Genomic DNA, 24568 nt, shown 5'->3' with positions numbered 1-24568 from the left:
GTAGAGGATTTTGGATCTGGTAGTGGAGATGAAAGCGTCACACCTGGATGGTGGTGCTTATCTGGTACCCACGCAGCTCCTGGGTGGCGCTGCCGCAGTGTGGAACATGAAAGGTTTCACTCTGAGCTTCCCAGCTTGAGAAAAGACCCGTGGGAGCCTACAGAAACGAAGAGCCCAGCAGGTGAGCTCCACACGGGAACGTGATCTCCCCGTTACCACTGTCCTGATCAGACATATCTCTGGCCAGCCAGTTTCATCATGGTGGGGTGGATGAGGATGTTCACTGTGGGGATGCCTGCAGACAGGGGTGGGGGCATTCTTCCCCTTCCTAGTTTTATGTATCGGTTCTGAACAAACACGGAAGATATCGAGGAAAGTCAACAACAAGTATTTGAAAACTGCAAGTGACCAGGTTGTATAGTTTTGATTTTTGTGGAAACGGTGAAAGAAAAAAACTTCAGAAGTAAACTTTTGAGGGGCACTTTTTTTTTATTATAAATTTAATATGGTTGATTAATGAAAAAATTACAATGAAGTACCGTGAAAATGTATGTCAATATAAAAATATTAGCAGCATTTCCATGGTTTCAGGCTCTTAACGTTTTAGTCACACTGTCTCTCACCATCCGAAGACAACAGTGACTGCAGGAGGACTTCAGGTGCTCTACACAGAAAAGGCCTCGGATCCCCAAGCCCAGCGTCCTTTCTAATACTTCCCGCTCGGCCCCAAGTTTCACAGCATCCAGACGCATCAAAAGCCTCGCTGGCTTTAATGTCTGCGACCAGAATTCCGTGGTTCAGGCTACAGGGCAGAGCAGGGCGGGACACTGGAATTGGACTTGATATGTATGTAGTGTTTAATTATACACCCCTTGCTGTGTGCTGTCCACGCTGGTGACGGTGAAAGGCCACTGAACAAGCTTCCCAGGACTGGGATGGCAGCGGTGTGGCTGCTGCTGGTGGGCGGCTGGTGCTTCCAGCCACACACACTGCTCTGGCGGAGTTAAGAGCTTGCCTGGCTGATGGACCAGGTTCACTGCAGTGGCCAGTGGAAAGGGAAACACACAACATGAAGATATAATACTGGCAACTTATCCCCTATTTCTTTGGTACTTTCTAAAATTCTCCAATCAGTAAAGTATAAGGGAAGCAAGAACATTAAAATTACAGTTTAAGTATTTACAAATGCAATAGTGATCCATTACACAGTAACTCATACACAGCTTCTGAACACATTCCTCAGGGAAAGCACTTGTGAACACCTGTCCCAGCATATGCGATCACACAAGGGCCTGAGAACTTGCCCAAGTTTGTATGAAGTATACTGTATCTTAATCATATTACAGTATATTTAAAAAAGGATTTCATAACCTACACTTTAATAAAAGTTTTTAACACTTGCCAGTGCTGAAATCATTATATACAGTTAGCAGAATATTGCATTCTGGGCAATACTCTTCACTTTCATTCTGAGTTTGTTTGAAATAAATGCTACATATTCTAGGTACACAATATAATAAGTAACTGCACCACATCATGTCATCACAATATCAGTTTGATATATACTACTATGTACAGTAGTTAGGTTAATTCTGGAAGATGAACTTCTGTGGCCAGGGTAAGCAGTGTGTGGAGGAAACCGTTATCTGGAAGGTGTGTGGGAGGGTGTGTATGTGTCAAAAAGAGTAGGGGTGGAGAGGTGTGAACACACCTGCCCATGTTCGACTATCCTGACAGCCATTCACCGGCTGGAAGACACAAAATCACACCTATGATAGGAGGATTCCGTACATGAAGATAGCCATGATAGCAGCACTGAATAATCCAGCCACGGGGACAGTCACAAACCAGGCCACAAAGATGTTCCGGAAGAGGTGCCAGTCCACAGCCTTCCGAGAGCGTATCCAGCCCACTGCTACCACTGAGCCCACCTGTAGAGGCAGAAGCATCATATGCAAAGGTGAGACACCGAGGAGAGACCTTCACCAACAATGACCTTTTGGTTATCATCATGTACATCATGTACCTCGAACCCTTCCTCATCAGTTTTCTATGGAGATCATTTTGTATTTTCATAATTTATGCTACGAAACTAGCCTCATTCTGTGAGGCTCCAAGAACACTTCTGCTGGGCAGCATTCAGGACTATAACTATACTCTTTACCATCAACAGCATGCCCTAACTTCCTTTCTACCTTTCAGCATATGCTTGGGTCTTCTCCATGTATGTTCCTTACATTTCCTTACAATTTTAAAATTATATTTATATTTACTTATATTACATTTATGTGGGTGCGCACATGCCACAGCATGTGTGTGGGGATCAGAGGCCCACACTGGAGACTCATTGCTCTTCTTCCAAGACGTGTGTCTTAGGGTTAGCCCTCAGGCTGTCGGTCTCGGTGGCAAGTACCTTTCCGCACTGAGCTCTGGCAACAGCCCTGCTTCTCACTAGAATTGGTGTGAAAGCATTCTGCTCCCCTGCAACTAACTCTGCAGTCTCTGTGTGTGCACCCCCCCCATTTGTTATGCTTTCTTTCTTTCTTTTTTAAAGATTTATTTATTTATTATGTGTACAGCATGTTTGTCTGCAAGCCAGAAGAGGTCACCAGATCTCATTACAGATGGTTGCGAGCCACCATGTGGTTGCTGGGAATTGAACTCAGGACCTCTGGAAGAGCAGTCAGTGCTCTTAACCTCTGAGCCATCTCTCCAGCCCTGTGCTTTCTAACTGGCTGTTGTTGATAATCAAGCTCTATCTAGCTTTTTGTATTTTCATCTTGGACGTGAGCAGTTTTACCCTAGGAGCGTCATGTGGTCTTTCTGCACCTAACATCCCATGTGGTCCTGCTCATGTGAAGGACCTACTCATGTCAACAACTATCCTTATACTGCTTATTATTCCAAGGAAACAAAACCAGTTATGTGACTACTATAGACACTTGGATAACAATAACATACATATGTCTTTAAGGTCTTGTGCAAATTAGATATAGAATATCTTAATAAAATGTTCGTATAGTCTAAATATTGGGCAAATTATACTTTAAGATGAAAATGAAAGTTTGAATTTTTATTTAAGTAAATCTTTTCGAGACAGGGTCTCACTATGTGCCCTGGCTGCCCTGAAACTTGCTATAGAGACCAGGCTGCCTCACACTCAAGAGATTCTGCCTACCTTTGCCTCTTGACCACTGGGATTGAAGGTGTGCACTACCACGCCTGACCTAAGAGTTTAGCTTTAAAACCAGTGTCTGTATAGATGTGCACCCAATGGGTTGCACCGTGACATTTCCATACACATGTATGTAAGGCACTTTGATAATCATGTTCTCTATAGCTCTCACTGTCCCCCAGATCTCTAATCAAGCCCCCTTTAGAGAGGTTAGACTCTGGATGCAGGAGTTTTCCACTATGGCTGTGAGTTACAGTCTAGAGTTTCATGTTATTAGCAAAATCATACTGTCTGGTGTAGCGCTTTCCGTTAGTGCGGAGGAGATGGTTAATAGGCGAGTCTGAGCAGCTGGAAACGTCAGGCAGGTGTGACCGTGTCTGCCTACGACAAGGTGGAAAGTGGGCAGCTGACACGGCTCGGTGGGGAAAGGTGCTTGCCGCTAAGGCTAACGAACCCAGTTCAATCCCCGGGCCCTACATGATGGGCCTTTGATCTCCACTTGAGTGTTGTGTGTACGTGTACACACACACACACACACACACACACACACACACACACACACACACGAAAAGTAAAAAGCTAAATGCCTTTTCCTTGGGACAGCACATATGTAGGGTGCTTCCTCAGTAGTAGTACCGAACAGCACAGAGAGCTAAAATGAGGTGATGAATGGGGAGATGGTCACTTTCTATAGTCTACACAGTTGTGTGTTCTTTGAAGTATTTCAGTGAACCCATGCTTCTTTGAGGATTTTTATTTTATTTTTTTGTCGTACCACGGATTGAATTCTGGGCCTTTGTTGTACAGGTACGCAGTCTATCGTTAAGTTGCGTCACGAGACCCTTCCATTGTTTTAAAAACAACCGAGACTGGAACAGTCTCAGATGCCGAATGGGGGTGCCAATCTTTCCTTAACCCCCCCCCCCTTGTACTAGGGATAGCAGAGCACCATGCTAGCCCCGTGGTGGGAAATGCTTCTTTTTTTTTTTTTTTTTTTTTTCCGAGACAGGGTTTCTCTGTGTAGCTTTGCGCCTTTTCCTGGAACTCACTTGGTAGTCCAGGCTGGCCTCGAACTCACAGAGATCCGCCTGGCTCTGCCTCACAAGTGCTGGGATTAAAGGCGGGGAAATGCTTCTTAACCCTCTGTGCTTCAATTCCCACATCTGCAAGACTGGGGAAATGCCAGTGTTCTCCTCCACAGGTTCTTGCAATGAGCGAAGGCGTCAACATTCACACTGCACTTCCACAGTGCCCGGTGGGCGGGCACCTGCCTCATACATGGGAGTCAAGTTGGTTGCTATGGTGATGTATGCTAACTGACCACAGTGGGGAGGGATGGGACACTCGCTGAAGAGCGGATCCCTGGTCCTATCGGATGTAAGCTGTAGGACCTCTGGGAAGTGGCTCGGTCCTGGGAGCCCGAGTTTCCTCAGCTGTCTGTCAGCTGTGAGTGACAGGACGGAGTACCACAGCCGCACCAGGCGCTACCTCCTGCCCCTCATTTGGAGTGGACTCTCAGGCAACAGAGTCACTCTCAACACCATGTAAGGGGCACACCAGAAGTAGCCACATCCTCTAATTGCTCTGACGGAATTTCTGTCTACCTCTGTTTCCTGCCACTGCGAAGGTCCGTTCTGCGCAGTGGCAGGAACTGAATGGTGCATCTCTGGTGACCCCACAGACATGCTTGGTGCACATGACTTCAGAAGGGGATCCAGGTGGAACAGTGAGGGGCACAGGGCAAACGGAAGCTCTCACTGGTGCCCAGAAAGCAAAGCCTCAGCAACAGGTGCCATGCTGGGGATGCGGAAGGATTAGGAGAGGGGCGTTCTAGGGGAACAACCACCCCTGCTTCCTCCTCCTCGCTATCCAACAATGTCCTGGCAGGCAGTCCCACAGCAACCACGCAGAGTCTAGCAGCTTTTTTTTCCCGATCACTTGGTGCCACTGGACTGATCTGCCACCCCTCGGAACGGCGGTCTCCGGCTGGCAGAGACCTACCTTGCAGTGTGTGGTGCTGACGGGAAGTCCGATGTTGGAGGCGATCACCACGGTGAAGGCAGAGGCCAGCTCAATGGTGAAGCCGCTGTGGGGGCAACAGGAAGACAACGTCACAGGAGCTCTTTGTGTGGCCTTGCCGACACCCTGTGGCTGCAGAAGCCTTGCCAGAACATTCTGTAAGCTGGTTATGGACTGCTGCCTGAGCCAGATGACCATGAGGAGAACAAGACACTGTTGCTCACAGCAGGGCACTGGGCTGTGCAGCTGACATCCAGTGACCTTGTTTTCCTAACATGTTTTCCAATCTGAAGTGTGGAACTGGGTCAGAAATTCCTGCTGCGCGCTAAGACGATAAATTGCTCATTCCTAAAGGGGCACAGGAACAACTAGGTTCTCATCTTGTAAGTGTGAACTTATTACAAAAAAGGAACCTTCAGGTGACTGATTTGTCTTCAATTCCGTCTTCTAAAACAATCTCTTGTGAAAATGGATTTTAAGGATGGGGAACTGAAAACCAGAAACAAAAGGAAACACAACCCCCCTAATGTGTTTTAAAAAGAAACAGAGAAACAAAGATTTCCTACAACTCAGAGTTCTGAGTTTTAGTTGTCCTCTGTAAGCTGAGATGTTATTTAACCCGCAGTACATCCAAAGACTCCACAGCAGAGCGACTATGACACTTCAGACCCCACCGAGGACGGCAGAGGTGCATGCCCCCAAATCCCGGGGGACAGGTGAGATCTCAGGGCTTGAAAATTTGGGGGACAGGTGGGTATCACGTTTTGGAGTTTCTGTCCCCCCCCCCCAGGCCCATGCCAAAGGCCTGGTCCCGAGGCTGCTGCTATTGAGAGTGACATACGGGGGTGTCTGGTCACTGGGGCAGACCCTTGAGGGGTGTAGGACTCTGGCCTTTCTGATGGCTGCTTTTGCTTCTTGGCTATGAGGTGTTTTGGTTTTTTTTTTCCCCTGTGACAAGAGGCTCCCACCATGATGTGCACTTTTCTATCCACCTGAAGAATGAGGACAAAACTGGACCAAGACCTGTAGAAGTATGAGCCACAGCGAACCTTTTCTCTGTCTACACTGCTTACCTCGGGTGTTTTGTATTGGCAACAGAAAGCCGACTAACAGAAAAGACACAGGAGAGTGGTGTGACTAGAGAGTTCTGGAGAAAGGCAGGCCTCAGGCTCCAGCTGGCACCTGTGTTTTGCGCTTGCTCTCTGGACCTCACACGGCATTAGAACATCTGGATAGATCGGGAACTACAGCCGTCTCCTCGTTCTCCCTGCTGCTCTGCTTCAGGGTCTTCCTGCCTCCATCCTGGTGCCAGTGTAGACAGTAGCAGGGGGGTTATGGTGAGGAAGGGGCTGACTGGTGGAGAGTGGGGTACGGTGGGGTCCCTCTGCCCTTTCTTACTGTGACTATCACTCCAGAAGGCAGCACAAGACATGTGGTTGTCTGAGTGTACCTGCCCCCCCATAAGCTCGTAGGGAATGGCACTATCAGGAAGTGTGGCTTTGTTGGGGTGGGTATGGTCTTGTTGGCGGAAGTGTGTCACTGTGGGGGCGGGCTTTGAGGTCTCCTATGCTCAAGCTGACTCCCAGTGTCACAGTCCACTTCCTGTTGCCTTTGGATCAAGATGTAGCCCGCACCATGTCTGCCTGCATGCTGCCATGACAATAATGGATTAAACCTCTGAAACTGTGGACCACCACCTCAGTGAAACTGTTTCCCTTTATAAGAGTTGCCATGGTCATGGTGTCTCTTCACAGCAATAGAAATGCTAACTAAGACAAAAAAGCTCTGATATGTTGACTCACTCTCTGCAGTGAGCCCCACCTCAAAGCCTGTCTGTAGACCTAACCTGTATAGGTGTAGTGGTATTTGCTACATCCATGACCTTGGACTATATGGCCCAAAGGAGGCGGTGCTTCCTGCCATTGTATGTGACCTCTTATAAGGGGTTGGAGAAGGGTCGCATGCCCCTGCTCCCTGCTCCTACTTGTGAGGTGGTTTTGCTCCTGGTCGGATCAGAGGACGACTTCTGCTGTCTACCCCATTCTGTAATCGTGAGTGTATTTCCTCAATTTATATCTTAATAAAGTTACCACTTTAACAGGCTCACGTGGATTGATCGTAATATACAGGCCTCACCTGGACGGTGTGATTGGCGTGAGGTCCTTCCCCATGGTCTGGATCACTCTTCTCCCCCAAACCCAGAGACCTGTGCAAATCCCAACTCCTCCGTAAAACAGCAGCCAGACTGGGGTCGCAGCTTCTTGCATAACTCCACCTTGTTCGTAGATCAGCCACAAAGCCACGAGGGGACCGATTGCATTGCTGGTTAAAAAAAAAGGGGTGGGGGGGAGGGAGGTTAGTTTTACACAGGCATGGCTCATACACACCACAGAGTGACTTCTCAGTTTGAAAATTAGCTAAATCTCACTGCATTGTAGCTTACTCATAGAATCTAGGGGGATAACATGACTTACTGATATAAACAACATACCAGAAAATTGGCCATCTTGACCATTTTAGGTAGAGTTAAACAGAGTAAGTGTAATTACCTGGTTGTGAAAAGGCACTTAAAAAAATCATGTGGAGTAAATACAATGACCAAGTTGTTATTATTATTTTGATTTTTTCGAGACAGGGTTTCTTTGTGTAGCCTTAGCTTTCCTAGACCGGGCTGGCCTTGAACTCACAGAGATCCGCCTGCCTCTGTCTCCCGAGTTCTGAGATTAAAGGTGTGCGTTACTGCTGCGGCTGCCACCGCCACCCAGCCAAGAAGCAAGTTCTTTTTCTCTTTCCTTTTTTCTCAAATGCCTTTCCATTTCCACTGCTTCTGACTCTAGCTCCGAGCTTGGACAGATGAGTCAGTCCTCACATGGTGGCCACGGATCTTTACAACTGGCCTGGAAGCCGGGCACTGTCCCTCTGTCACATGAGAATGCCATGGCCGCCGTGCTGCAGGTGGAGGCTGCTTAGACATGCCTGTCCTCTCCCCTGGACAGTACTGTCCCCCAGGTCCATGTCCTCCGTGTACACAGCATGCTCAGAGTTCTGACATACGGGTTTTAGTGGTCCCTCCAGATCTAGTCCCACCCTGGTTGGCACAGCTGTGTGGACAGAGTGTGGCTTGAGGGTCAGCATGGAGAGGCTTCCAAGTCAGCTCCACTCCAGCTCTGTGACTCTGGGCATGTCACTTCACATTTCTCAGCTTCGGGCTCACCTTTCAAAACACCACTCGCCTAGCTCAGAGGTGATCTCACGAGGATGATGGCAAACTGCAAACGGTTTCGTACTGAGTCCTGGCAGGTACTTCATAACCGTTCCCCAGGTGACTCTGTTGTCAGATTATTATTTCTAGAATCTGGCTTTTTGTCAGATGACATGGTTTAAAAGCCTCAGACAGTCCCCGAGTTGTAAGCAACTGCTCTGGACTCTGTCATCTTAAGAGTTACTGTTGTGGGAATAGTAACTTTACATGCCTATGTTTTTCTGAACTCTCTAGCGAGAGTTTGACCTCCTAAGGGCTCACACTGTTTTTACACTGGAAGACAAGTGCCAGCTGAAAGCTAACAGGCTTTCCCTAGCCCTTCTCACAAGACACCAGTGGAGGAAAGTAGTTCCTCATTCTGTCCCCCGCCACACAGCCCTTCTGGAAAGACCCTCAGACGATGACGACCCCTTTACTAGAGGCCCTCCAAGGCAGTGGTCTACCAGAGCAGGCCTCCCAAAAGGCAGCAGTCCCATAACACTCTTGCCCATGTCACAGGACACTCTGATGTCATTGCGTTGATATGGCGTCACTGGTGTTTCTGGGGACAGTGACAAGTAATAGATGGGGACGTGTCACTGGGCCATATCGTCTTCTAAGGGAGGCACTGTCTTATAGGGGATAAAAGCGCAGCAGCAAAGTTGTTGCTGTTAACTGCAGTATTGCTATAGGATGTTGTACAGAATGGCTCCCTACATTCTAGGCAAGCAAGGTTCACTGAACTCCAGCCCCATCCCAAAGAGGTAACATATACAACATTTCCTCTCGGCAATATGCCGATCCTGTTATCCATTCATCTTTCTAGACATGGAAAGTTATACACAGGTATAAGGTATACAATAGCAGGTATTCAATCTTTTGTTTTGTTTGAAACATCTTTGAAGTCAAACTTTTAAAAAATGAACAGAGAAAAGACTGAAGAGGCGTGGATATGATCCAGTGACTGCTAAATATGCACAGAGTGGGCTCCTGCTAAATATCCATGAAGAGCCAGCTCCTGCTAAATATCCACAAAAAGTAGACTCCTGATAAATATCCACAAAGAGTGGACTCCTGCTGAATATCCACAAAGAGTAGACTCCTGCTAAATATCCATGAAGAGTGGACTCCTGCTAAATATCCACAAAGAGTGGACTCCTGCTGGATATCCACAAAGAGTAGACTCCTGCTAAATATCCATGAAGAGTGGACTCCTGCTAAATATCCACAAAGAGTGGACTCCTGCTAAATATCCATGAAGAGTGGACTCCTGCTGGATATCCACAAAGAGTGGGCTCCTGCTAAATATCCACAAAGAGTGGACTCCTGCTGAATATCCACGAAGAATGGACTCCTGCTAAATATCCACGAAGAGCTGCTGTCTCCCATCTCACTCCATGAAGCTACAGGGCTCAGGATGTCCACGCTGCTTCTTCCCTTCCCTTTCTGCACTCCCAGGATTTCTAGCCTGCTCCTCTGCCTTTCGGGATAGGCACTCCCTCATCTGTACCCAGCCTGATCGTTCCTGAGTGTGTCCCCCCCCACCCCTGGCTGCTAACGTGGCTGTCATTTAGATGTTACAGGCATCTTCAGGTTTTTATCTAATCTAAACTCTTCACTGCTTAGCCCCAAAGCAGCCCTTCCTGGGTCATACTTCCCAGCATGGCAGATCATCCTCTCATTTGTTAGAGCCCAAATGGTTGGGTTAGGTTTCCTTCCTTCATACCTGTGTCTAATTTAGCAGTTCTCAACCCGTGAGCCTTTCACAGGCCTAAGACCATCTGTATATCAGACATTTACATTACGATTCATAACAGTAGCATAAGTACAGTGATGACGTAGCAATGATAATAATTATGTTGGGGGGGGGTGACTACAACACGAGGAACTGTATTAAAGGGTCGCAGCCTTAGAAAAGTTGAGAACCACTGGTCTTCCACTGGTCCCACATTCAAAAGAATATATCCAGACCCTGGCTACTGTACCATCTCTCTGCTCCAGGGCTTGCTGTTTCTTCTTGGATCATTGTTAGTAACATCTTAACTGCTTTCCCATCCCCTCAGCACAGTCACAGAACAAGCCAGAGGGATCCTGTTAAATGCATAGTCCATTAGCCTGCCAGCCCTTCCGGTGGCTCCCTCTTCTCTCAGAGTGAAAACTTCCTTCTTCCGAAAACTTACTTCCTTAAAGATTTAAAAGTACTTATTTATTTTAAGTGTCTATTTTTCTTGATAACGTATGTCTGTGCACCCTGTGCATGCCTGGTGACCATGTGGGCCAAAAGAGGGCACCGGATCCCCTGTAAGTGGAATTAAGGATGGTTCTGAGCCACCACACGGGTAGTGGGAATTGAACTCGGGTCCTCTGCAAGAGCATCAATTGCTCTTAACCGCTGAGCCATCTCCCCAGCCCCTGGACAACTCATTTTTAAGACAGGGTCTGGCTGCACTGTCCAGGCTAGTCCTGACTTCCTGGGGTCAAGCAAACACCCTGCCTTCAGCCTGCAGAGCAGTCAGGACTCAGCTGCACACCACCTTGCCTAGCAGAACACAATGCCTTCACGGTTCTCCATGACTGTACCATGACTTGATTCAGTCTCCACTTTCCCCTGTCCGAGGTCTCCTGCTCTTTGCAGAGTAGCCCAGGCAGGCTCCACTGCACCCTGTGCATCCCCTCTTTGCTCTTCCTGACCGGGTCACATGGCCGGCTCCCTCACCTCCTTCAGACCCTGCTCAGTGAGTCTTCCCATGCAGCTAGCTGATTTATCACTGTGACCCCCTTTCTACTCTCTAGTGCATCCTGGGTACTTATATGCGTGCTTACTGTCTGTGCTCCCCTTTGCCCAGTGGCAGGGACTTCTGTATCCCTGCCTGGAGTAGACCGACCCTTATTGTGTGTGTGTATATATATATAAATCCCAGCACTCGGAGGCAGAGGCAGGCGGATCTTTGTGAGTTCGAGGCCAGCCTGGTCTACAGAGCGAGATCCAGGAAAGGCACAAAGCTACACAGAGAAACTCTGTCTCGAACCCCACCGCCCCCCCCCAAAAAAAAAAGATATGCACCTCACATCATTGCCACCATGAGCAAAGGACCCAAAGCAGGCAGTGAGGACTTGCAGGAAGTGGAACAGCAGGTGGACCTCTGCGGTGTCCTTCTCCTCCTTCTCTTCCTCCGTGGGGTCCTCGTGAGGCTGGTCGGGATCCCCCAGCTCAGAGGCCAGCCTCATTTCCACACCGCCCTCTTCGGCCTCGATCTCTGCCTCGGCGACCGCATTGCAGTAGCTGGAGTAGCTGTCGTAGCGGAGCCTCTTCTTGGAGTAGGACACGGTGTCGCCCACCAGCTTCTCGCTGTCCTCGGGGGCGGAGGAGGCGTCCGCGGCTCTGAAGGTGGTGTGCACCGGCATGCCGCAGATGGCCGCCGTGTAGCAGGTGTAGCTGTTGTTCCGCCGGAGCAGCCGGTAGTTGTTCTCGGGAGCCGGCTTCTCCTCGGAGCCTTTGTCTCCGTGGATTCTGTGCAGCAAGTCTTTGTAGAGCCCCGAGTCTTTGTGAACGGTGTGATAAACGTGGCCGTCGTTTCTCATGTGGCCTTCGAAGCCGAACGTGCCGTTGGAGATGGGTGACTTTGCGGAGCCATGAGTCATGGAAAGTGCCCGACCTGAAAATAATTTAGGGAGATGCTTATTTAGGGTTCGGGGCGGGGGTGGAGGGGATGGCCCTCAGTGGAAAATCACATGCTCAGCATGCACACGGCTCTGGGTTAGGTCCCTGTCCATCAAAAGCGTACAACATGAAATTTGGGGACACTTTTGTACCCATGCTGGGGCTGGCTGGTTACCTCCTGAGGTTAGCCTTACCATAGGCTGTCCGGGGGTGGTTCCCTGTTGACGTGCCTTCGGAGGGCCCCACGGCCTCCCCAGCCGGGCTGGTGAGGGGCACAGCACTGTCATCGCTGGCTTTGGCACCAGGGAGCTCCTTAAAGGGGGACTCCACCTCCTGGGCTTTACTGAGGCTTTCGTCAGAAGTGCGCGATAAGGCCCTCTCTTTTTCTAATTTGCCTAGAGAAAATACGGAAGTAAGTACAGATTTTGGAAATGAATTCTTTTTCTTTTAAAAATAAATATTAAAAATGATAATAATAAATAAAAATGAATAAATATTAAAATGTGAACGTATCTCTTTACATTTTGGTATTTACCTCGGAAACAAAATGTTATATATGTTTGGCTTGTTTTTTTTGCTTCTCAAGACAGGGTTTCTCTGTGTAGCCCTAGCTGTCCTGGAACTCACTCTGTAGACCAGGCTGGCCTTGTACTCAGTGATCCGCCTGCCTCTTCTGCTCCAGTGCTGGGATTAAAGGTCACCACCAGCTCAATCAATGCTCTTGAAGACAGCTATTAGGTAAATGATGGGTACTTACACCTGACTTATTACTATATCCAAACCCAACAAAAGACAGTTAAATTTGATTGCCCAGGCCTCTCCCAGGGCTGACATTCTATAAATCTATAACCCTTCTAGACAGACTAGCCTTAGAGTTACTGAAATGTTTATTATTATTATTGTCTTTAAATATATTAATCTAATACATTTGTTCTTTTTTCTTGGTCAATAAATTATTGGTCTCAGATTTCTTTTATCAAATCAGATTCTATAAAACAAGTAAGCCTTTTTTCCTCAAAAGGAACAAGGAGATCCCATTTACTCAAAACAAGAAGCTGGGGTCATAGCCTCTGGAACTGTTTACGGACAGCTGTGAGCTGCCTTGTGGGTGCTGGGAACCAAACCTTTGCCTTCTGCAACAACGCCAGTACTCTATGCCTCTGAGCTCTCTCTCCAGATCCTTCATGATATGATATGATATGATATGATATGATATGATATGATATGATATGATATGAGAATGCAGTGTCTGCAGAGGCCAGAGGCACTGGATTCCCCCGGAACTGGAGTTATTAGGCACTGGTGAGCTGCTCAAGGTGGGTGCTGGGCCTCAAATACAAATTGAACCTGGGTCCTCTGGAAGAGCAGACATGCTCTCAACTGCTGAGCCATCTCTCCAGCCCCATAAAATTTCTTAGTCTTAAAATTCACACACAGGAAGGAGGCTGCCTTTGCCTGTGTGTGTGTGTGTGTGTGTGTGTGTGTGTGTGTGTGTGTGTGATTCTGAGTTTCCGAAGAGGCACCATGACAAGGAGGATGTAAGACGTCCCCACAGCCCAATCTACTCCTCTGCTCAGCCCTGCTTGAGACAACCACTGCCCTTATCTTCCGCCCTCTGGTTTTGCGTTTTCCAGAAAGTCTTTCGGATGACATCACAAGGTAAGTAACTATTTGAGGAGGCTTCTTTCACTCAGCACACTGCCCTCGCCACTCGTCCACGCCGGCACAGGAGTGGCCCTCAGTTCCCTGTCATTGCTGAGCACTAACTACACTGTGGAGCCACACTTCATTTATCCTGCCAATCATCTGTGGGGGGAGGGTTTCCGTTCTGAGTGACAGCAATAAAGGTGCAGTTTTGTGGGAGTCTAGGTTTTTATTTCTCCGGGGAAATCCCTAGAAGTGGTTAGAAAAATGTTTATGGCCCGTGATGTGTAATCTAAGAACTGCTGAGATGTCCCTTGCGCCACTCTGTATTGCCTGCGCTGGGGACATCTGGAAGGTTCTAGCTGTTGTTTTTGTTGGTGATGGTGGGTTTTTTTTTTTTTTTTAAATTTTATTTATTTATTTATTTATTTTTATCTTTTTTTATCCTTCTCCCATTTAGCATGGCCATTCAAATGGTATGAAGTGATATCTCATGCTCACTGCATTTTGTATTCCTTGATTGTTAGTGTCAGGGAACCTTGCATTGGTTCATTTGACATATCTCTACTCTGGTGAAATGTGTTCAAACATTTTACTCTATCTGGAGAGCGAGCTCAGAGATTAAGAGTGAGTACCGCTCTTCCAGAGGACCCAAGTTTGGTTCCCAATACCTACTTGGGTTGCTCACAAAGAGCCTCTGACTTTAGCTAGAGGGGTGTGTAACACCTTTGGCCTTTATGGGCCTCTGCACTCACGTGGACAAACTCCCACACAGAGATATACATGTATACATGATTAAAAATAATAAAAATATATTGCTCATGTTTTAGTTAATTTTTTTTGTTTTTTGTTTTTTTGTTTTTTTCAAGACAAGCTTTCTCAGTGTAGTCTTGGCTGTCCTGGAACTCACTCTGTACACCAGGCTGGCTTTGAACTCACAGAAACTCATCTGCCTCCACCATCGCTTGGCAAAAATACTGTCCCTCTTAACAGAAATCACTGTAATAATTGAATGTCCACACATCAAAGCAAAAGCTGAGTCTTACTATAAACATTATGCCTTATTTTAAAGTTAGCTCAAAATGTACCACAAATATAATTGTAAAAATAATAACGAATTTGGGGAGTAAGAGCTTTTGTGACCTTGGTTAAGCAAAGAACTTTGTCTGTGACACCAAATATGATCCATAGAAGAAATTTACAAATGATACAACATGAAAATTGAAAACTCTTGCCCTCTGAAAACACCATTAAGAGAAACTTTGTGTCATGAAAATATATTAAGAAATTTTTAAGAAAACAACTAATAATGCCAGATGGCAGCAGCACATGCCTTTAATCTCAGCATTCAGGTGGCAGAGGCAGGTGGATTCCTGTGAGTTCAAGACCAACCTGGTCAACAGAGTATCTCAAAAAACAAACAAATAAACAAACAAACAAAAAAGACATATATTTTCTCCACTGAACCACCAGTTTTGAAATATATTAGCCATATTTGTGTGGTCTATTTCTCTGGAGTCTGTGTGCTCTGCTAACTGACCCATCTGCCTCTTTACAGCACCACGCTGCCTTGTATTGTAATATAAATTATATCTTATTATATAATATTATATTATAGTATTTATAACAAGTCTCGAAGGCAGGAAGTCTCAATCTTCCCACTTCAACACTGTCAACACTATACTAGCTTTCTGTATAGACTTATGAAGAGCTTAAGTATAGAGCTATAAAATATTATGCTGGGATATTGATTACATTTATGTTATATATACATAAATCAATTTGCAAAGAACCAATCCTTTGGCTGCCATGAATCTTCCAGTTGGAAAGTGTCTTCATTTATCTTCGTGCTCTTTTGAACACAGATTTTCAGACTGAGATGTGCCCACACTGAAGTATAATTACAAGGCCCATTCCGCAGCCAGCCCACCATGAAGCTGTAAGAACTCAGGTTATTTCACTTACACTCACTGGCCTTTTAATTTAGCCGCTCTTGCCACAACATGCTTTTATGGTAGCTGTTTGCATTTCCCCAAAGACAGATGTTTTCTACCAAGCTGACAGAACCTGGCTGTACTGGTTCACAAATAATGATGCTCACGTGGGTCACAAACTATCAAGAAACAAGTGGAGAGCCAGAGGCCGGAGTCTGCATCCCAGCACCGTTCTGGGAACCTGTCACCTCCTTCAGCCTTAAGGAGACTTGTTTGTTTACATAGGAAGCCCCAGGAATCGAGAGCAGGTTTGTAGTTCGGAAGAATAAAGACCTGCTTACCTGCTATTTTCCTCCGCATCCACGGACACACGAAGAGCCACACGAAGAAGGCAAACAGCAGAGCGACGCCCAGGGAGATGAGTGCTATGGCCCATATGGGGAGTGACAGACCCAGCACTGGAAAGGAAGTGAACAGCAGAGTTGGTACGGGTAGAGCCGCCCACAGTGACTTACCCTCTGCTCCTGCACGATCAGACAAACCACCCAGATTTTGTACTGAACCAAAATCTCCAAGGGCATTAAACCAAACCTAACACGTGGTACACCTGGGGGCAGACGGCAGGACTGTGTTTATGAATGTTATGGTCTTGAGAATCTGTGCTTGTTAGGAATTAACTATTAAAATGCTATGATGTTGGCATGGTCAGCACAGGAAAGCTGTATAACCCTGTTTACTGTATGTGCTGTGTCAGCATCTACTCGGACCGGGCAAACCTGGCGCTAACAGTCTTCTGTCCTAACAGACGGCCCCTCCCCATGGTGGGAAGTGGAGGCTCTGTGGATGACGTGGGCTTGTGCCGCCTCTCTGGCTCTTTGCTTGCTTGTCAGCATTCAGTGGATGTTGTCACACCCCTGGTCACATGCACGCACCTCTTTAAAAGTCAGCTTGGAAAGAAATAAAATTCTGGGTGTGGTAGCGCACGCCTATAAATCCCACAACCGGGGTAGCAAAGGCTGGAGGATCATAAGTGTTAAGTCTCATGAAACAAAACCCCAAACCAAAAAAAAAAAAAAAAAAGGAAAGACCTTACCGAAGTAAAAGCTTGTTTAAAGGACACCCCCCTTCAAATGTACCTCTTCCTCAAAAATGTCAATTTAAGAAATCACAACACAGCACACCTTCCCAGTGACCGCCAGCAACGCACTGAGCAGCAATAAGGGCAGGGAGTGCGTGTGGCTCAGTGACAGCATTCTTGCTTAGTACTTTTGTCCCAGTAGCTTCCTGGAACTGTATCTGTTCTCTGTCCCTGCGGACAACAGGTACCTTTCAGAAATATCTACAGGTATAGAACGGAAACATCCATGCTCACACATGAACACCTATGCATATACAGACAAGAATGAATATCTCAGCTCTAGTTTTTAAGTCATGAATGTGCATGTATGTGAGTCTGGGTGCCTGTAAAAGCCAGTGATATTGGATCCTCCTGGAGGAGCTGGAGTTACAGGGTTGTCCTGGCTAATTTTATGTCAACTTGCCACAAGCTAGAGTCATCTGAAAGGAGGGAACCTCAGTTGAGAAAATGCCTCTGTAAGATCTAGCTGTAGGGCATTTTTTTAATTAGTGATGGACGGGGGAGGGCCCATTGTGGGTGGTGCTGTCCCTGGGCTGGTCATCCTGGGTTCTATAAGAAAGCAGGCTGAGCCGGGTGGTGATGGCATACATCTTTAATCCAAGCACTTGGGAGGCAGAGCCAGGTGGATCTCTGTGGAGTTCGAGGCCAGCCTGGTCTACAGAGCGAGATCTAGGACAGGCACCAAAACTACATAGAGAAAACTTGTCTCAAAAAAAACAAAAATAAATAAATAGATAGATAAATAAATAAATAAATAAATAAAATAAAATAAAAAAAAAGAAAGCAGGCTGAGCAAGCCATGATGAGTAAGCCAGTAAGCAGTACCCTCCATTGCCTCTGCATCAGCTCCTGCCTCCAGGTCCCTGCCCTGCTTGAGTTCCTGTCTTGACTTCCTCCAATGAAGAACCATACAGTGGAAATGTAAGACAAATAAGCCCTTTCCTCCACAATTTGCTTTTTGGCCCTGGTTTTTTATCGCAGCAGCAGAAATCCTAACTAAGACAGGGAGGTTGTGAGCCACCTGACATGGGTGCTTGGAATTGAACTCAGGTCCTCTGGAAGAACCGCACAGGCCTTAACCTCTGAGCCATCTCTCCACCTCCTTCTCCAGCCCTATTTCTAAGAGTAAGAATCTTTAGACCAGCCAATGCATGCATCGTTATGGAGATGCGAACTCGCTGTAGCACACAGCCATGCACAGGAGGCAGCCATACGTGGTTAGAACAAGTTCTGGAGAGAGGAGACCCAGTGTTTTCCACCAAGCTGGCTGACCTGTTCACTTCCTTCCTTATGCTCAGAAAGAAACAGTAGTAATGTTCACCTGGTCACAAGCTTCCAAGAAAATGTGTGAACCAGAAATAGTAGTGGGCAGCCAGCGGCCTGGGCATGTGTTCCAGCAGGGTTTCATTTCATATGTATATATTATATATTAACACATACAATATATAGTGTAATTATATAATATATAGTGTATATAAGTTACTGGCTTTAAATATGTATGTTTAAATATATTTAATATAATAATATAATATATATAAAGTAACTTAAAAATATAGTTAAGAATGCCAGTTGTATAAATTGGAAGCACTTTTAATTTTGAAAGAGAAGTTTTACTGATGTTGCCCTAACTGTTTTGTACAAATAAATCAGCTCAAAGTTACTCCAAGTATTATCATGCGTTTTTATAACTGTAAGAGCAACATACACAGGAGGTCAGCAAGAATGTTCACAAATATTAAAAACAAAGCGCAGACCTGCCTGGCTTGCTTACGGTTAGCAGGTGGCTGCTGGGGTTTAGACATTTAGATGGCTCCACTCCCACAGTCCAGGGACGGCAGGGAGCCATGGCTCCAGACCTCCTCCGGCTGTGCTGTGCTAACTAGCAGCCCAGCCCAGCCCGGGTCCTTCTTAGCTCTGCCCAGGGACTTGATCCCAGAGCGACTCAATAAGCCATGCAAGGTAACCCTATCACTGGGCTATGTGTGCACATGAGACCCCGTCTCAAGAAAAAGAAGAAACAAAAACGAGGACCACGCTCAAACCAACGTCCACACACAGCAAAATGTTTCTTCTAAATACGATACTTGGGGCTGCTTCATATACCACACAGTCTCTGAGAAAGTACTTTGCGTTGGATAGTCTTCCCGGTGAGACTCTCAAATCGCTTCAGATAATCACAACTTCGGGGGGGGCAACCAGGCAGCATGGCTATCCCCCACTGTGGACGGACAAAGTAGGGCACAGCTTGAATGGCTTGTGCTCACTCAGCCAAAAGCGGCTGCCAGGAACCAGCAATGTGAGCCTGGAACTTGTTTTCAGCTCACACCACTAAAGGGCTTTTCATCTCCTGCTCCTCTCATTTTCGAAACAACAAAGAGATGATGATCAACAGTGATTTGGTGCTAACCTCAAACATTTGGGTTCTAATCCAAACCCTCCCCAAAGAAGAAGAAATGACAGAACTTTTAATAATTCCATTGTCATTATTTTGTATTGCATCTCATTTTTTTTGCATATGGTAATCATGAACAGAATCTACAAAATAGATTAAACATATGAAAACTAGTAAGGCTTTAGCCCGGACCAATCTACTTCTATCTACCGCTGCTTGCTCATCTATAACCTTCCTTGTCACTGACTCGATGCAGGGTCCACATTTGGTTTCAATTTTGCACATGATACATGCTTTTAAAAATAATATTATCATGACCACAGTGAACCGTATGATGTACAAATATGAAATGTTCTTACCACCCTTTCTCCGCTGAGCACACTTTCCTGGAGAAGGAGGGGCAGATTATTTGTTTGGTGTGTATCTTTCCGGGCATTTTCTAGGTATGTGTAGAGTGTTACTAAGAGTTGGAAGAGGGGGGTAAGGGAGAGGATAAAGGAAGGAACAGCTAACACTAAGGGCCACTGGAGGGGTCATATGGAACCTACTACAGTAGAAGCTTCTTTAAATGCATACACATGTGAAAGAAATCTAAACGGAGTCATCAAATCATGGGAGAGACTAAGCCTCAACTAGACATCTCTCCCCACCAAGTAAAACCTCCAGTGCCAAGGATGGGTTAGCTGATCTAATTCAGCTGTTGGCCAAAGGGGCCTCATAGAAGCACCCCAAAACGCAGGCTATTGACAAGGCTATCGGTTGCACAAACCAATGGTCAGGCCCTATTGCTGAAGACAGCACCTACATATCTCACAGAACACGAAGAAGGCGAGCTGGTGCCTAACTAGAACCTTTGCCCTGCTACTAACTAGTTCTATTCACGGTACTGGGAAGTACTCAGCACACTACCAGAGGAGAAATGGAAACACTAACCTGGCTACAAAACTTGTGATCTACGATGGTGACCTACCTATATGACACCCTGGTGCAGTAGTGGTACAAAAGTTGTGGGGTAACCAACCACTCCCTGATTGGATCTAAAGCCTCATGAGATAGAACCCAGGCCTGACACTGCTCAGCTGGCCAAGAACCCGAGACCAGATAGGTCATGGTCCCAGGAGAAACCCAGACACTTTATCTTGCTAAAGGAACAGAGGAATAAAATGACTTTAAATGACACTCTGCTACACTCATAGATCAGTGCCTCTCTCAGCCATCATTAGAGACGTTTCCTCCTACAGCAGATGGGAAGTAACACAGAGACACACGACTGGACAATGTGCAGAGAGTGAGAGACCTTGGGACACTCAATCCTAAATGGGATGTCTCCATCAAATGTCTCACCTCGGGGCTCAGGGAACTCTCTGGAAGAGGAGCTGTTAAGATTGTAAGAGCCAGAGGGAGGGGGATGGGTGATACCAAGGAAACAGCGTCTTCCAGACACGATAGGACAGCCACACCCATAAACTCCAGAGACAGGGACAGCAAGCACAGGGCCTGCACAGGTTCAAGCCAGATGGGGGTCCAGCCCTGAGCAGGGGGAGTGGACACAAGCTCCCACCCCTAACTAAGAATCTATCTGCAGTGGACAACGGCTGGCAAAGGCAAACTTAGTTTTCTCCAATGCAGTCTCCCAGTATACAAATCACACTTAAGGGAGGCTCCACGGCCAGCAGGAGATGCCCAACTCAAAATGAACTCCATGGTATTTTTGTACTCTTTTGGATCTCATTGCTTGGTTTGGGCAGTCTTTTGTCTTACTGGTTTTTTGCTTGTACATGATGATTTCCTATTTTGTGTATATGTGTGATTTTGTTTGTGCGTGTCTGTGGTTTTTTTTTGTGCCTTTTTGTTTGTTTTGTTTTATTTGTTGTTTGTTCATTTCGTTTGCCGGTTTGTTCTCTAAAGAGAGAGAGGAAGAAGGCTTGGGGTGGATGGGTGGGGAAGTGGGGAAGGTTTGGGAGGACAGGGGGGAAGGGAAACTGTGATCAGAATTCATTGTTTGCAAACATTTTCAATTTAGAAAAAAAAAAATTAGTTCATTCTCACTGAGAGTGGAGATCACATCTTTAATTTCAGCACCCAGGAGGCAGAGGTGGGTGGATCTCTGTGCATTCGAGGCCAACCTGGTCTACAGAGTGAGTTCCAGGCCAGCCAGGGCTACACTTAAGAATCTGTCTCAAAAAACAAAGATGTTCATTTAACAGACCCGTGAGTATGCTACATGTTCTAGTCTGTGCTTCCTCCTGCCATTCAACAATGTCTGTGGACACCATCCCACAGTAACACACATGTGCACACACAGGCTTGCCTGCTCTCTGTCATCCTCCCTCAAAGGGTAAATGACGCTATTGGGTTTTGTTTTATTTTAGACCAACATTTTAAAGCATTAGCAGAAGCATGTAAAGGAAAAGGATGCTGGGAAACTCAGGAAAATGAGTCATGCTTTTGAAATAAATATGACACTTCTTAAATTTGCTCTATAGTTAGAATTTTAAAAATATAGAGCAGTTTTCTCAGACCAGGCTGCATCTGCAAATATTTTTTTTTTGGGGGGGGGGTGGATAAAAGCAAATTTAAAGAACTTCGTTTTGAATCTAGCCCTTGATGGGAACTGGAGACGGTCTCACCTCAGGGCTAGCTGCCCCGGCAGCGTCTGCTTCTCCACAGCCTGGATGCTGCAGTCAGCCACGGGACCCAGAGATCCCACAAGAGGACCCAGCCTCCCTACAAAGACTGTGGAGGTCTGACAGTTTCTAGTGAGCCGGCTTCCTTGGGCCTGGACAAGAAGCAGCTAGAGCTGGAAGACATGGAGGGAAAAGGGCAGGAGAGAAGGCAGAGAAGGAAAAGAGATGCAGAGGGAGAAGACAGAGGATGCGGAGGAGAATAAAACAAAGATGGAGATGAGAAAAAGGATGCTGAGGAGGAGGAGGAAGTGGAGAAGAGAAAGAAAAGGGATGCTGAGGAGGAGGGAGAGGAGGAGGCTGCTGTGATAGCCATGCCTCAAGAACAGGTTTTCTCTAGAAAAGCCAGAAACCAGACGTCAGGAGACAACTGTGATTTTATCATAAAGCTTTCAGTTGATTTATGTTTGCCTGCCTTCTTGGCACCGTGTCTTGGTCTTTGATCTATCTTTTAAGTACGTATTTACCGCGTATTTGCTATGAGAACTATCTTGCTGGTAGAGTGGATTATTCTGGGGAAATGAAGCTATATGGTGATGAGACGTTGAGGGAAATGTGATACTTCACTGTTTGTTGTAAGGAATAGATCATATAAATCCATGGAGCTGATCTTTAGATGGATCTATCAGAATCAATGCCACTTTGAAGATCGGAAATAGACCCTCAGTATCATTTAATGTGAGCAGCAAAGCTAAGGAGCAGAATTTACTCCAGGCCCTTAGTCTAGGACCCAGTGTCTCAGTCATGACATTTTACTGATATGTAAGATAGCTCAAGCAACCTGGTACATATGGAATATAACACATTCTTTCTCTAAGTTCTCTTAAAAATAATCTCCCAATATTTTTCGTAGCCTATCTCTATAATTATTATATATGTAGTGTTCAGAGCCACCTCTCATTAGGAATATTAAAAATCTACACCAGGATGCTGCAGGTTATTATTCATTCAACAGTCCCAGTGCCAGAGTTGTTATCTGGGCAACAAGATATCCAAAGGCTAGTTGCGCATACCTTTAATACCAGCACTGGGGAGGCAGAGGCAGGTGAATCTCTGTGAGTTCGAGGCCAGCCTGGTCTACATAGTAAGTTCTAGGACAGCCAAGGCTATATAGGGAGACCTCACCTCAAAAAACAAAACAAAACAAAAAAACTAAAACCAAACAAAGCATCCCTAGATAAGTAAGGAGAATCACAGTCTAGTTCTTAAAGGACACACAGTGGAGGCAGGACACGTCCCACAGTGCCCGACACCTGATAAACTCAGTATGTGTCAGGGGCTGTTTTATTACCAACAGTCATTATTGGCCTTTTTCTTTCTTTCTTTCTTTTTAGCTGTAATGTGTATGAAAATATTCTCACTTCAGGTTTCTGTAGGACTCAAACGGAAGAGTGGTCATGATTCTGAAAGACCAGCACACACAAAGACATTTTCTCTTCTTTTCTGGTGTGGTATTGTATTGCCAGGCTCTCCTGAAACTGATAACTCAGGCCACCTTTTGTGGTGTTGGGACAACAGGTATGTGCCACCATGCTCCCCACCCCACCCCAAAATCAGAATAGGAAAAAAGGAGTAATTCTGAAAAGAAAATCACTAGGACCAGGCCTAACAGTTTGATAATGCCCTGGGAATTTCTGTACTCGTGGCTGGAGACCACTTTTGACCCATCTTCCCATCCTTGACACCTGGACCACATGTGCGATGCACTCTCCTCTTGGCCCTGCATGGCCATCAGAACATGCTCTAAGATGCAGAGTTTCAGTCGGCTGCTAGGGCCACATATCTGGGCAGTGGCAGAATGGGATTTCACTGTTTAACTCGAAAGCCTGTTGGTTTTGGATTTCATGTATCTTCTTGGTTTGTAAAACAAGGAAATACACTTACTATTTTTTTTACTACTCCCCAATGACTGTGAACAATGCTTTTTACTATTAGTCAACTCCAATGCTAGCTACAAAGCAAGTGAACGACATTAAATTATAACACACTCCTTATTTAAGATTCCATGGATGGGGGGGGGCGTCTTACCTGGTGCTCCTGTGTACATGATGGAAAAGACATTTATTGCTATAGTAGCAGCATAAAACAGAGGAAGTGCCTGGAGACCATTTGGAACAGGGTCCTCCTGTATGACAATGAGTAAAGTGGGATGTCAGGACCGAGAACATCTGGTAGCAACATAAACAAAAAGACAAGAGTCCTGATTACAGGAAAGTACTACGGCGGGGTGCTGACGGGGGCTGCTGCCTCGGCTGAGGCCATCTCTTCTGCACAGATGCGGGGTCAGCAGGCCAGATGTGGCCTGCACACGTTAGAGAGTGCTAGAGTCACAGGAGCTGACATCGGACTTAGAAACAGAAAACGGGTGAGGGAGGTCCATGCCCAAGGTCCCAAGCCCAGAGTTTGCCTTTAACTTCTTCCAAACCTCTACTGCGTTCTCCTCTGACTAAGATCATCTTCGCACCCAACAGTCTACTTTCAACAACTGCTTGTGGACTCTCTACCCTCGGAAGATTCTAGTAGTCAAGTGACAGCCATCATAGCATCGGTGGCAGATTTTAAATGACTCTATGGCTAGGCGCATTTTAGCTATATTAAAATATATAAAGCAGGGTTGAAGAGATGGGTCAATGGTTAAGAGCACTGGCTGCTCTTCCAGAGGACCTGGGTTTGATTCCCA

At 46.3% G+C, this 24568-nt stretch overlaps 1 protein-coding gene across 3 annotated transcripts in view; it reads right to left on the bottom strand.

Moving 5' to 3' along the window:
- Nucleotides 1-464: 464 nt before the first annotated feature.
- Slc20a2 (solute carrier family 20 member 2) overlaps nucleotides 465-24568 on the bottom strand; it is a 102263-nt gene continuing 78159 nt past the window's right edge. For all 3 annotated transcript variants that reach the window (XM_028887823.2, XM_028887822.2, XM_028887824.2), the window contains exons 5-11: nucleotides 23917-24013; nucleotides 16016-16132; nucleotides 12291-12491; nucleotides 11500-12091; nucleotides 7331-7516; nucleotides 5177-5261; nucleotides 465-1931 (exon numbers count right to left, since the gene is read on the bottom strand). In XM_028887823.2, coding sequence (XP_028743656.1) covers nucleotides 1770-1931; nucleotides 5177-5261; nucleotides 7331-7516; nucleotides 11500-12091; nucleotides 12291-12491; nucleotides 16016-16132; nucleotides 23917-24013 — 1440 coding nt within the window. In that variant the 3' untranslated portion in view covers nucleotides 465-1769. The remainder of the gene's footprint in view (nucleotides 1932-5176; nucleotides 5262-7330; nucleotides 7517-11499; nucleotides 12092-12290; nucleotides 12492-16015; nucleotides 16133-23916; nucleotides 24014-24568) is intronic.

Source organism: Peromyscus leucopus, chromosome 17, assembly GCF_004664715.2.
Source record: "Peromyscus leucopus breed LL Stock chromosome 17, UCI_PerLeu_2.1, whole genome shotgun sequence".
NCBI classification, from domain to species: Eukaryota; Metazoa; Chordata; class Mammalia; order Rodentia; family Cricetidae; genus Peromyscus; species Peromyscus leucopus.
Note: the sequence above shows the minus strand (reverse complement) of the source record. Positions and strands in the feature narration are given on the sequence as shown.